The sequence below is a fragment of the Ammodytes marinus genome, assembly GCF_949987685.1.
Source record: "Ammodytes marinus genome assembly, chromosome: 21".
Lineage (NCBI taxonomy): Eukaryota > Metazoa > Chordata > Actinopteri > Uranoscopiformes > Ammodytidae > Ammodytes > Ammodytes marinus.
In genome coordinates this window covers 5,529,433-5,544,404 of record NC_137225.1, presented here as the reverse complement: position 1 = coordinate 5,544,404, position 14,972 = coordinate 5,529,433, and the positions used below count along the sequence as shown (strand labels likewise).

The following is a 14,972-nucleotide window of genomic DNA, read 5'->3' as shown; positions in this document are numbered from 1 at the left end:
TGTGATTGGATAAAAATTTTGGGATCCTCCAATAAGTTTATTTGCCGATTACATTCAGAGCAGCTGACTGAGAGATTTGCTTTATGAAACGCGCACATTATGTAAGTGATCACTGTATGAATAAAGAGCGATTTAACACTTATATTAACATAAATAAACCACTTACTTCACCTTTAATACATCAAAACTAGTCTTAGACTAAAAAATATATTTTGGTGATATTTGTGACGACCCTTATAAAATGTTATCGTATCTGTCATGCTCAACCCATACTGCTCAGCAATAAACACAAACGTTTGTACGCACACACGCATGCACACATACACACACACGCTCAATAAATAATTACATGTGAAACTGATATGTGGCTTTGATCTGGTTATACTTATTACAGGCAGCTGCATCACTCTGTCTGCTGTATATCCTCTTGTTAAGTTAAAATGATGTAATTCAGCATGTACCCTATATGTATCAACGCTGTGTTATATCTCCTCTTTGTCTGTCTGTGTGTGTATGTATTTTTGTGTGTCTCTCTCTTGAGAATGACTTTTTTATACAGTAGATATAAAATTACCCATACATGCCTTATGTTTTAAGCTGTCATGCATTTGCAAAGCCTGTAGGCTCATTATAAATCATAAACTGCTTGGAACAATAACATCTTCTTGGTTCTTTTGGCCATTATCGCTGACTAAAAAACACTTACTCAAAGGCTGGATAATGACATTTTCAACACACACACACACACACACACACACACACACACACACACACACACACACACACACACAAACGTGTCTCTGCCTTTACATTACCTAGTGCACATTGCTGCCAGACAAACCCATCAAGCTTTATGAGCCTCTGAGGGCTGCCGCTGCCACTAATTCACGGAGGCAGGCTATGAGGCGCGTCCGCACAAACCAATCGCTACTGTTCCCATGAATATCTGAACAGGCCCTTCCACCCGCTTTATGTCTCCCCAGAGAAACGGCCTGTTGAGTCCAGGATGTGCTGCCTTAATAGATGATATTCTACTGTTTTATGGAGAGAGGGGAGCGGAGGATGTGATAATGGTGTGCTTAACTCAGGGAGAAACGGGCACAGACGTTTGTCATCGCCAAGCACCGCAATTGACGGAAATTCACTTTATGTCGGAAAAAGATGGGCAAAGGAAGCTTTGTGAGGTGTTTTTAGGGGAGTGAGAGGGAAATATTGGCAAATTCAGTCACAATTGCAGACAGGAAATTGGTTCTTTGAAGCCCTTTGAGAGAATCACTGTGGTTTAAGGTAGGCCCGTTGACTTGATTGATAACATCTGCTAAGTGTGCTGTGGCCGTTTTTACTGAAATTGCTGTATTGAAGTGTGACAGGGAAAGTCCAATTTTTGGAAAGTAATGGTCGCTTTGAAGGACAGTTATAATTGACTACAACTTCGGTCATATTGTTGGAGCTTCGGCCATACATTTCTTATGATCACAATACCGAAGTGGATTAAAAAAAAGTCTCAAATGTCAAGAACACGGATGGTTAAATGATAATATAGTTTAAGCATTTAAGCTACGACTTTATTTGGATATAAAATTAAAACTGAGTGCGTTCTAACTGACACTAATCCTATTCATTGAACAAAACTGCCAATGTGCAAAACCATGGTAAACCTATGATAAAACTTTAAGTCAGTGTGTTAACTTTTTCTTTTAAACAGACTGTCTGATTATGTGAGAGTATAATGTTATATCCATGGCCAGAGCTACATAAATAAAGCAAACATTGTAATGTACTGAACGCTTCTTGGTTGGAAGGGGAAAATATAAATGTTTGATCTTCTAATACTGTTATCCCAAAGAACCCACTTCAGCAAGTGCTCCAAAACAACACATATAGCCTACATAAAGTTAAAGTATGGCTCTCTAGTGGTGTTTGGGATTGCAAAACCGCAAAGTATATATCCTTTTTTATTGCTTTCCAAAACTGGTACAAATGAGATTTATAAAAAAATATTTATATTTCTAATCTCTGGTTTCTGGTTTAGGTTTAAATTAGGTTCAGGCAACCAAAACTACTTGGTTAAGATTAGGGAAAGTGTTTGACAGTCCGTCTCCTGTATATTTTTGAGATAAAAAAGTTCAAATATAAAATGGCATTTTTACTTATTTGTGTTTTGTATTCAGCATCTGCTCTTGTTCATACTGATTAAGGTCTTTATATGAATGCAGGCATAACTGCTCCTCAGCTGCATGCTGGGTGGATGTATTATATTTGCTCTGTAGACTGCTCTCTTGACTAGAGTCCCTTTATTTATCAGCCAGAGAGATACATGCTGTGTCTGTGTGCACCAAAGGGTCACACTGTGTTGTGTCTTGCTGCTTTCTCTCTCTCTCTCTCTCTCTCTCTCTCATTCCATTCCCTCCTCATTCTCTCGCCTCAGAGTTTGTGTTTAAATCATCATCATCTGTCGTTTGACATGTTCGCGTGCTGCTCAGAAAGTAAACACAACACTCTCACCCACACACACACACACTCAATCACAGGAAAGTGCACTCACTCAATCCATACAGTAGTAATAATAACCCAGATTTCCATGTTATCGATCGACAAACAATACGAACAAATCCTTCCAAACCGCCCTAAATCATTTGGCTGTAGCCACCAAACTCATTTCAACATCATAATAACTGCATTGCTTGAGAATAGTTCCTCCAAAACAATGATCGATGCACCAAGAGCACATCGGACCTCATTTTTCAGTAACGAGTAATCTAATGCGTTACTATCTCCAAACCAGTAATCAGATTAAAGTTACTCATCAAAGTCACTGTGCATTACTTTTTCTGTCATTTTCCTTAGTAAAACATTTTACATAACTGCACAAATGACTCCGATTTCAATTTAATGTAAATAAATATGCGCGCATGTGTCTCTAAACGCTCCAACTGCTCCAACCGCTCCTCTCGTCTTTTTGGTAGCGCCCCTCGTCTCTGACATGCAGTGTATGTGTGTGTGTGTGTGTGTGTGTGTGTGTGTGTGTGTGTGTGTGTGTGTGTGTGTGTGTGTGTGTGTGTGTGTGTGTGTGTGTGTGTGTGTGTGTGTGTGTGTGTGTGTATAGCGTCTGCTATGGGGATATTTAGGATTCGGGTACGGTGACGTTGAAGAGATAGGGTTTAAAACTTGGAAACTTATAGTCACGTGGCGACGGGTGGCCGCACACACCCAGTCTATCAACACATGAGACATCGCCAGTGTTGTGCCTGAACGCGTTCAATGAACGATCGTTCATGAACTCGTTCATATTGGGGGCGAACGTGAACTGAACGTATGTATTTCTGCCTCATGAACGTTTTTGCGAACGCGTTCATTCTGGCGTTTGTGAACGGCGCTCATTCAGTCGTTCAATCGTTCATTAGAGTGCCAGATTTCCATAGAAAACCCCCGCTAAAAGACAGTGTAAACAGCCCTTAATATGTAGCTGAAAAACACCCAATCTGGCAACACATGCCACCACAGCGTCGCACCGCCGCTGCGTCATCAAAATGCGAAACACCGCGGAAAAAAAACAAAAACAAATGAATGCAGCAGCATAGACATTATAAAGGATAGACGCCGCGTTGGCCGCTACTGCCTATTGGCGCTGACGAGAAATGCGGCCGCCATCTTGAACCGGTCACACGTTCCACTCAGTGTAGTCTGTTTGGCAGGTGCCAACAATAATACTCAAATGCATAAAATAAAGTTAACCATCCTTACAATCGCATTTTACTCCGAAGATAAATTCAAGCGAGGCGAGTTTGGCAATGTGGTGCAGCCTTAATTTGTGAAAGACAGACACAACCAATGACAACAAGTCGGAATGGTGGTTGTCGATGCCAAACTGTGTCTCCTCAATATGTTCCCCAAGCAGAAACACATCCTCCGTTTCAATCTCCTCCCGGACGAAGTGTGTGACTCGGACGTCTGGTTACTTATATCATATCAGAATCTTCTATGACTGTTAAGCCCACTATGAATATTAAAACACGTCGAAACTTGTGCCCTGTATCTTAGCTACATGTATGATCTTTGCAGCAAAGAAAACCGCGTGAAAATCAGTTTGGTATTTGATGAGATATGATTAATTACATGCGCTGACAGTTCATTCCACCTGCCAAACAGACTACACTGAGTGGAACGTGTGACCGGTCCAAGATGGCGCCCGCATTTCTCGCGCTCAACGCCCAATGCGGCGTCTATCCTTTATAATGTCTATGTGCAGCAGCACTTACTCAGACCATGGACCTAGCCTCAGGCTCTACCTCTTCTTCGTATGATTGTTACCTTCCTCAGATTGTGTTTGTGTTAATAATTATGTCAACACATCTTCTGGACTTTGTTGTTAACAGTAGGCCCTACACTGCAGTTTAGAATGGTCTCCTTGAGGGCTTTCCTAGTTTAAGTTGTAGGCTTGGTTGTAGAACCTGCCTGGTATATTTCCCAGTATTGCTTTCTTTGAATCATGTGAATTGTTTCCAGGTTTGGAAAATTATAAAAATGGAAAAACATTTGCACCGTAATCGTTTTTGTTTGAATAATTCTTCAAAGATCATTCAAACAACAACTTTTTCCTCATGTTTTTGAGAATATACTGTAGGGGTAAAAGATGCAGCTGGCTTCTAGTGTCGACTGAATGTTATTGAAATAATTTCTGTCTGTGGTTCTATATGGTATGTGGCAATTATTTAGAAAAATAATAGCCTGCAGCAACATATTTAAAAAAAAAAGAACTATGAACTAGTTCATTTTTGAACTGTGAACTTAGTTCATAATTTTGAATTATGAACTATGAACTGAACTAGTTCATTTTAAAGTGTGTGAACTGAACTTTGAACTAGTTCACGTAGAAAAAGAACTTTCCCAACACTGGACATCGCAGAGAAAAGTCAAATTAATGCATGAGAGTGAAGGGCCAATCACGTTAAGTTTAAAGACACTGCTACTGTCTTTGCACTTTAGACGAATGCATTTATTTTCATGGGGGGAAAAAGTTTTTTTTATTACATTTTTTAAACCATAATTTTTATTATTTTGAAAACAGTATGCCTATATGCTACTAGTCTACAAGCTTTATTTTATATATTTTCAATGATTCTTAACATGTGCATGTTTTAAAATTAGATATATGGGTTTCAAAACCTGTAAAGTAACGTTTAAAGTAACTTGTAATCTAACCTAGTCACTTTTAAGATCAAGTAATCAGTAAAGTAACTAAGTTACTATTTTAAGGAGTAACTAGTAATCAGTAATCGGATTACTTTTTCAAAGTAACTGTGGCAACACTAACCAAGAGTCAGACACAGAAGGTGTGTAGAAATGTCTGAGTGTGCTTTATGACATCACTGCTTCAGAGGGAGAATATAGCTCTGCCTCACCTCTGGGAAGCTCATCTGTGACATCATTTACAGGGACTGTACTTGAATCTACTCACTTTTTTTGTGAAAGGATAATTCCTGTTCCACAGTGGAGTTTGTTTACATTTCCCATTCACACGTTCCTTTATTCAGCATGAGGACAATGTGTTATAGTGTCATGTGTTAAAGTATATTTTCTTCTCCCAAAATGTTGCCAACATGTAGATGACATGTAGGCCAAGGCTGGGAATATTTTCAGAAATAACCAGACATACAGTTTCTCTTGCAGTGATGCCAAACAACCTCGACTCAAAGAAAATACTCCTGGAAACACATTCCTTTAGGAGCATATAGAAGCTGCATTCGAGAATCAACTGGTAGTGATATTGTACAATGTATTCATTTGAAGTAAAAGCAGAAAGCGAGGCGGAGGAGATTGGTGTAAAAAGGGCAGTTACACGAGCTTCATGCAAAAAGAAAAAAATGGATGGCGGAGATGTCCATGGTATGTGTAAATAACTTTTTATTGTCTGTCTTAGCCATCTGATTTTTAAATATATTTGAACAGGTTTAGACCGATGTTCATGACTGGATTGTTGGCGCATGAAGCAGCCTGATCGATCCTATTCAATCCTAACTGGCCCTATAAAATTACGACGACACAGCCTCCTGTATCGCACAGCACTCATAATACTCGTTGATACGTTGACATCATTCAATTTGATTGGACTTCTCAGTCCGTTATGTCCATCGATTCATTATTATGGATTTTTCACTTGTCACTTTTCCTGCTCTATGCCAGCAGCTGTCTATATTCATGGAACGACTGTGCACACCACTATAGGAAATGTCATACATCGAAGTAGTATAAAAACTGAGCTCAATTGCAAATCTTAGATTTATCAAATGAAGCTTATTTGCGCCAGTGCAATCAGTAGTGTCACCTGGTGTGTCCCTTTATGATGACAGAGACATTCCGAACATAGCAAACACATAATAATAAATACAGTGATTATCCTTTACCTTTTGACAATATTTTAAAGCAGGTTCCCAGGAGCTGTCCCTGTGATTTAGATTCATTGTGATCGAGGTCTGAGGTCTGGCATACTGAGCAAGAAGCAATTACAGCAAAAAAGTCTCTGTCGCTGTCCCCTTTTCATGAACTGAAGTCCTTGAGGAAGATTATCACCTTTTGTGAGTTTCTCCCAACATGGAGTGGTAATTGTCAAAAGTGTTTTTTGGAGACCCAGGGCTTGACCACTGGAACAATAATCTTGTAGCTGCATTAAAGTTGTTTATGTCACCTAGACACCCTTCTAAAAGCCTTACATAAAAAAATAATGGAAATGTCTTGTTTGAAATGTGGCCTTGTTAGTGGCTTTTAAATGTGTTTGGAGGCCATCTGAGGCCCTGTTCTCACGGCAACACGAAATGGTGCAAACGCGGAAAAATTCCCGCGGTTGCACTATATCATTTACATGAAAACAGCAAACGCAGGCATGAAACCGCAAGTTTTTGAGATCTACTCCCAGGGAGGATTTTTTGGAAAACACAGCGGTTTTGGTTTCTTGTAAACACCGAAACCATTTTCCCTGGTAACGCTGACGTCACAGCTCCACTTCACACATGCGTAGTCTATAACATTTGCTGTCAAAATACCCACACGCGAGTTATAAAGTTAGAAGACAACATAACATGCACGGTGTCTCCGCGGCACCATCACTGTGATCAGCGAAGAGTGTCGAGCAGGGCTCAAATATAACACTCGCCAATTTAGTCTATAGTCTATTAGTAAGTTATTGATACCATGCACCCGCCACTTTATCTGGGGAAAGATTTGTGCTCTGCCGGTTTTTCTAGCAAAATAAACGTGTGTAGCTTCTATATGCCAGGGACACGGCTCTCTCTACATTAAAAAACACTATCCATAGTTCGCAGCGGTTAAGTTACTGTTCAACAAAAGGAGCATTAAGGCTTCACAGTAAAAGCATGTCACTGGCTAAACATTAATAGCATTTCACTGGACAAACGTGAGTTGACATTTATTTTGAAGTACGCCTAACAGGAAAGTAGCCGCTCACAAAGCCCCTTCACTACCAGCAAGTCTTCTGTTTTCACGAGTTCAATGCGGTGAAATAAGAGGACAGAAAGCTTGTCATTTACAATACTTGTAACCCCAAGCTTACACCAACCACTTTATGAACGTTAGTGGCATTAATTTTCGGTTACAGTAAGGTTTTATGCATCAAATTGTACCGGAAAAGCTATCTACTACTACCTTGTACCGCCAACTGCTGGCCTGGCATGCTTACTACAGCGATTTCGTCCGTTTCCTCTGAAAACATGTGTACGAGTGAAGATGTCAGATAAATTGTGTCTGAACGGGGGTTTTTTTTTAAACCAAAAACGGGAAAACTGTCACGTTTTCACCGTGAGAACAGGGCCTAAGTAATCATTGTCTTTTTTGAACGCTTCAGCAGACAGCACCCGACAGGCAGAGAAAGAGATTTCCTGAATGCCTAGAATTCTCACCTTTTATCCTTTTCAAACTGAAGCAAAAATACTGACTGAGTTGTGTCACCGCGTTTTTTTAAAGCCACGAGGGTAGGTAGGGTCCCCCCCTGGGCCGGGCCCAGCAGCAGACCCGGGTTTGATTCCTGCCCGCGGTCGTTCTCTGCATGTCACTCCCCTCTCTGCCCCATTTTCACCTCTGTCTCTCTGCACTATAAATAAAGCATAATGTAATAATGACATCGATTAGCAACCCAGCAATCACCACATTATAATTTCCTCGGGGTAAAAGTAAACACGTGGGAAGAGACAATAAAGGCAAGGGGGAAGCCCTTACATAACATATTAAATAGCATGGGTGGTAATTGTTTTTTTTAAATGTCCTTGTTTAGCATTACACTCTGTAGTCTAATAATTTTTGTCAAGTTAATCAGCCCCTCATTTGCATTTTCTCTAAATTTTTGTCTGCAACATTCTCTGAACTGTCCTCCAAAAATATGTTGTTTACGGCAAACAGATGCAGAGTGTCCTCCGAGAGCTGGAAGTAGACACAAAGACAGCAGTGATTCTAAACAAGAGCCAATTCAGATATTTGTAACATCATAAACTGATGCTTTGGCAGTGAGCTATGCTTGATACACATTCATTCAAGTGATGCATGGCATTTAAATGATTACCTCAAATATTAGATTGAAGAAATTCATCTCTATGAATTATTATTTTAATAACTATATATAATTATTGTTTACCAGTTCCATTAGATTGACGTTCATTGAACTGTATTCACAGGGAAATGTTCTGGTATAAAAAGTGGTAGGTCTCCTGTGGCTAATTGCCGAGAAATGTGGTCAGATTCTAAAGTGCGTTTGATCACTTCTTCCTCCATCCCCACTCAGCCTTATCTTTTTTATTCAAATTGCCCTCCCTTCATTATGTTGCTTCTGTTTCAGTTGATCCACCATACCTTAATTATCTCCTGTTCTTTCCGTCCAACCATCCATTCTTTTTATCCATCCTTATCCGGCCCTCCTGCTGCCTCACGCTTAATTTTTTCTATCACCAGCCTTTCCTCCCTCCATGTAACCATCCATATAACTATTTATACTGTAAGTGCAGTAGTATTCTTCACAGTGGGGCCCAGTGCTTAGTTAAAGTATCAGGAAACATGGGGGCTCTTCAGAAGCGTATAGCTTTTTAGTGGAGGACATCTATCCACCTGACAGACTGTCGCCCCAAAGCAGCAGACACACAGTCACACATCAACAAAGGGCCTTATGCACATGTACACATTTATATTAGTATATGTCCCCATATGCAAAAAAAAGAGATTCCCCACCGCCTAAACTGGAGAATTGTTGTTCATTCACAAAGTATTGCAATCCAGAGTCAGTGCACTGGGTAAGAGAGTGTGTGCAAGTGTGTGTGTGTGTGTGTGTGTGTGTGTGTGTGTGTGTGTGTGTGTGTGCGTGTGTGTGCAAGTGTCTGTGCGTGTGTGTGCAAGTGTCTGTGTGTGTGTGGTGTGTGTGTGGTGTGTGTGGTGTGTGTGTGTGTGTGTGTGTGTGTGTGTGTGTGTGTGTGTGTATCTGGCACAACAGCATCTCTAGTCTGAGTGCATTAAGATCATCCAGTGACACTGAGCAGAGGCCACAGAGCTAAATGGCTTCTTCTACAGTAAGTGGTTTAGAGAGAGACACACGCCTGTGCTTTGTGGGAGACGGAGCTACCAAGGCTGTAGCTGCAGTTTTCTCTTTTGCCTACAATTGTGGATATGCAAAGCTACACTTTTAAGATGGCATAACGTTTAGAAGTGAATAGGCTACTGATACATTTCTTGACAGAATATTATACAGTTGTAGCCATTACAGACCATCAACAAAATAAAATAGCTCCAGCAACACTGTATGTGAATGACCTATATTTGTATTCTGGTACACAAGAAAACATAGCTTTTAGATTAATCGGTCGAACGATTAATGGAATTTTAAAATAATCGACATCGACCGATACATTCGCTTACAAGGCAGATGAAAAAAATCACAAGCAGCCTTGTCAGTGTGGCTGCTTTTTAATTTTTAACTCAAATATTAACCTTGTATTTTTTTTCTATTTTAATAATTAAAGACAGAAATCCAGAAGTCCCTTATGTATGGGAATATTTTACAGAAACAATTTCAGGGAACGCCAAGTGCAACACCCGGCCTAGACTATGCACATTTTCTTTCTTCAAATATTTCATCTGTCCAAATTCAAAACAACCAAAACATCAACATGATATCGGCAGATCTTCTCTAACAAAATCGGCATCAATGTTTTTAATGTTTCCAAAGACATAGTACTTCTGTTGCCTAAATCAACATTTATTTTGAAAATGCGACTCTTATTTTGAAGGTGACATGGCAGCAAGCCAGTATTATTATTTTTTACAGTGTATGGGCAACAGGTGGTCTAATCAGGTGGCGAAGTGTCACGCAGGTGGAGATACTATTTCCGAATGTAAAATACTGTAGCCTATTAAATATAGTTGAGGACGTGGCTGAAAGGGGGACAAGGTTTGTAAACGTTTCATTTCACTTAGTCAAAGAATAACTTTACAGTTTATTTTCATAGGTTCAGTAGTTTGGAAAATGGCGACGGTAAGATAAGAAGAATGACCGTTAGCTTAGGTGCGCGTGACTTTCAACGTCTGTAGTGAGTATTGAGTAATTAGCATTCCCTGCTAACTGGGCTTTGAAAGTCAGGTAAAGTCCAATTTAAAAATGCCCGAAATTAAACCTCAGCATGTTTGAGCTAAGTTGTTTATTATGTGAGTAAAACAAAAGCCCAACTTAATATTGAAAATGATTGTATTAGCATTTTGAGAATTAAGTTGTTCATTTTGAGAAAAAATAAATATAATACTGAATTTTTCTTATACAATTACTGTCCTTATCATCTTTTTCAAATATATACACTTTTTTAAACTTTTTTTCACAGCATACATGTTGGTCTAGCAGGGAATGCACAGGTATTACTTATAACTTGTAGGCTATCTTTCCATTCTTTGCCCCCAGTAGGCCTACAGTTAGCTGACCCTGGAACTGCTATGGCTGGAATTGGAAGGCTGACATTATCATATTGATTACACCTGCTCATATTGCAAGTCAAAATGTTGTGAGAAAGGCTTAAAGTTTCAATACCAAGATAAAATTGGTCATGACATTGTGCTCTATTTTATTCTCATTATCCACACCAGGGGCTTCCTAATACTGATAAAGGTTTAAACAGTTAATTCCTATCACATTTCATGAGCTAAACAGGCCTGGTTCAATAATTGTATTAATAAATAAAATGTTACACTGAAGTATGTTTCAGTCAATAACAAAACCTTTTTAAACAATAAGTTTGAAAGCGGGTATCAGCCATCATCATGCAAGATTGTCTTTTGTTGGCATATTTAGGTTATTGGCTATGTGTTATTAAAATACATAGACCCATGTGTTGTAAACCAGAATGACACGCATAGTGAAAAGGTACATACTGTATAGTTTGGAAAGCAACCTATTGACTAGCTTATCTACATTCAATAACTTTGGGATGCTGCGAAGAAACACAAATTAGACAAAACTGTCCTCTTCAAAGACATGATGTGGACTAACTGCATTTTTTGTTTCAGGAGAAGTTTGTACATTGTACATTGTAATGTTTATCAGTTGAGGTATTAGGTTTTATACTATTACATCCAGTTTTGACTACAGGTAATATATGTTTGATATGTTTTCTAAATTGATTGATGACGGCTGCTGCGCGATGCCACATTGCCTCTCCTGCCTGATGCTGCATCGTGCAGCATTGTTACTTTATCTAATTTTCATGGCATGCGCAGCATAGAATGCACTGTCATTGGTTCAAATACACATGAGGTGGGTTTTGTTGATTTTTTAAGACCACGTGACCACCCAAAAGTTGTGTGGTTTGCCGGCAACCACATCAATCAAAATATAAAAAAATAAAACAAAATAATAAAAAAAAAATAAGCCGGCTGTGTCAGCGATAGTGTATTACAGAACAGTTAGTGGCGTTTGGTGCGCAGAATCAAGGTCCACTATAGGCTACTGACGAAAATCACACTAAATATTTTATATTATTTATTATTTTTTTTTCTCCCCCATCTAATTTTGACGATTTTTAGAAAAATGTGTTGGTGTGTAAGCGCCAAGGGAGCATGTTTAAATAAAACCTGTGGACCTTAACTTTTAAATGTATTTTATTTCATGTTTCTATGTGCTACACAGGCTTAGATATTAAGGTTTTGGTAGACTTGACAATTCGTACTATTTTTTCAGAAAACCCTCAGGCATTAAGGACATGCATCCTAGATTGCCATAGTCATCAATGGGCTAATCATTCTTTATTTAGACTTTTCACAGTTTTTCCCATACATTATTTTCTCCATTTGATCTTCTCTATCAGCCACACTTTAGCACCAGTAGTTGCTGTCTCTGTGAAAACTGTAGTAAACTAGTGTTCCATTCCATCCGCAGGTCGTAAGTTCGTCATAGCCAATGCCAGAGTGGAGAACTGCGCCATCATCTTCTGCAACGATGGCTTCTGCAGCATGTGTGGCTACTCGCGTGCTGAGATCATGCAGAAGCCCTGCACCTGTAACTTCATGTACGGACCGGACACCAAGCGACTGGCCATCGCCCAGATGGCCCAGGCCCTGCTCGGATCAGAGGAGAGGAAGGTGGAGATCGACCTGTACCGCAAAGACGGTAGGAACACTCAACTGCTTATTCAAGTGATATAAGATATGTCTGTGTGGTAGCAGGAGAGGGTGTGTGCACCAGATTAAGGCCTGTTGACCTATGCAGGTGATGAAAATGGGGATGATGGTATGGTGTGTAAAGATGAGAAAGTGTTAGAAAGTGTGTGTGTGAGAGAGAGAGAGAGAGAGATGACTAACTAGCTGTGAAAAGTGAGGAAATAAAAAGTGGACGAGACGGAGAAAGGGAGAGAATCCCTGTCAGAAAGTGTGTTTCTCACCTATTCTAAAAGCGGTGGTGGTGGTGAGAGAAAGCAAGTCAAAGGGAGAAGCACAGAGATATGGCACCAGCTGTCTCCGCTTCAGTGATACTTGTAAGGAGCACTTTGCCATTTCAGTTCCCCCCTCTGTACATTTCACCCTCCACTGTTTATACTGGAGATGTGGACACGCACCCAGCTGCTGTACAAAAGTCCCTTGTAAAAAGCTTCTACCCTGTATATAGAACTGCTGAGGAGTTGTCATTTCTGTCCAACTTGCTGTGTTAACATGGACAGTTCACCATGCTTACAGCACATAGTAAAAGGATTTGGAAGCAACATATAACGCTTGCAAGAGTCTCTTGTGCCAGTGCAGGGCGAGGGTAGCTTTTGAGTTGCTGTTGACACACACAGTGCACTAGCTTGAATCAGCTTTCCCTTTCTTAACAAAAGGTAAATTACCTTATCAGCGCTGTAGTTTGTTTTGTTTTAGGAGATAAGTGAGTGATGAAATCAAGCAATGACCTATTGGGGGTAACAAAGAAGTCAGTGAGCAGCAGTACATAAACCTGACTCAGCAAGGCAACACTCTTCCCAAAACAATATCACATACATACATTGAACATTTTCATTTAATACATTTAATCTTTAGAGTCTTTATGTATGATTCCAAGCACAAGGAAGGATCAGACTTATAACTCCTGGATACTCAATAATGTAACATAAATGCTTTCAGTTTAGTTCTACCCAAAGCCTTGTATATTAGCAGTAAGTTTTTATTTATTTGTATACCACTGAAGAGTTAAATGGGAAGGCTCAGTGTTTTCATCAATTAACTTCTACACAGTTTCACACTTTATATTTAGACCCAACACCTACCCTGGATGAGGGCCAAGTTCTTTGCTCCAGAGCAAACCAAAGGCAACCGATATATTACTCATTAGCTTTCTTCTGTCATATTTCCCTTGCATCCTCCCACGACAAAGAGATGGAATTACGAGGGTGTTTTACATTGTACAGATTGTAAAGCCCCTTGAGAAAAAGGGATTTGTAATATTGGGCTGTTCAAATAAAATTGGACCTGACTTGATTTACTTGTAATGTGGACAGGGTAATGGCACTGTTCTGGTTGGCTGGCAGCTTTGAGCATCTTCTCTGCTGCACAGGGATGTGCTTAGTGGATTGTGGGTGTGATTAGAATTCACAGTTGCTCCAGCGATCATACTGAGCATCGCAAATCTGAAAATCTAAAAAAAAAAAGAAGAAAACTGTGCATACTACAACACCTATTTTTGAGAAATAACAGTTAAGAAAGTCATTATTCTTGATTGAAACTATAAGAGAAAACGCAATGCATTTATGATGAAGCTGGATGGATTTATATGTTAGATGTAACAGATGAATAGGAGAGATGACATGAAGCAATGAAGTGATGTTTCCTCTGCCAAACCTCCTGATTATTTTTTAAGTATTATGATATGTGTATTTGATCAAACTTTTAAAATGACCATATCACACAGATGAATGGTTGGCTGCCTTCCATTTATCAGACAGTTTTTGAAGTTGGTTCATAGTCCAGTTTTCACCTGTGGTAAGGTTTTTTTCATACCGTACTTGTTGGTTTACTGCAATGGAGCTTAAAGCACCATGTGTTTTTTTTTTTTTTACTTGAAGTTTATTATATGTTTCCTGCGTGTCTGGTTGATTGATCCCAAATGCTGTGTTTGATTTCACATCCAACTATAACAAGTATTTTCTCTGGACATGGACTACTGTTATTTTAGCTTTAAGGAGAAAGATGATTGATTCCAAACATACACAACATGTAAAGAAAAGCAATGATAAGTGTGAGGGTGTTACTACAGCAAGTAGAAGACAAATTTGGTTTAATAAGTCTCACTTCATAACACTACAATAAGTAACATTTTGATTGACCTATATTTGGCATGCTCATTACCTTTCAGTCTAACAAATCGATTCCAGAATGTCTTTAACATGCTAGCGGTGAGGAAGGAAAGAATGATCCTCCTTGTGTTGTCACAGTAAGGATGCTCTTATGACTGGATGGAAACATGTCTC

General features: G+C 39.4%; 1 protein-coding gene across 1 annotated transcript in view; it reads left to right on the top strand.

Moving 5' to 3' along the window:
- The window catches only part of kcnh2b (potassium voltage-gated channel, subfamily H (eag-related), member 2b), a gene marked incomplete at both ends in the record, with an annotated part of 270,387 nt that overhangs the window by 29,006 nt on the left and 226,409 nt on the right, over nt 1-14,972 (top strand). Inside the window, one exon of the mRNA XM_080050579.1 lies at nt 12,413-12,643. Coding sequence (XP_079906705.1) covers nt 12,413-12,643 — 231 coding nt within the window. The remainder of the gene's footprint in view (nt 1-12,412; nt 12,644-14,972) is intronic.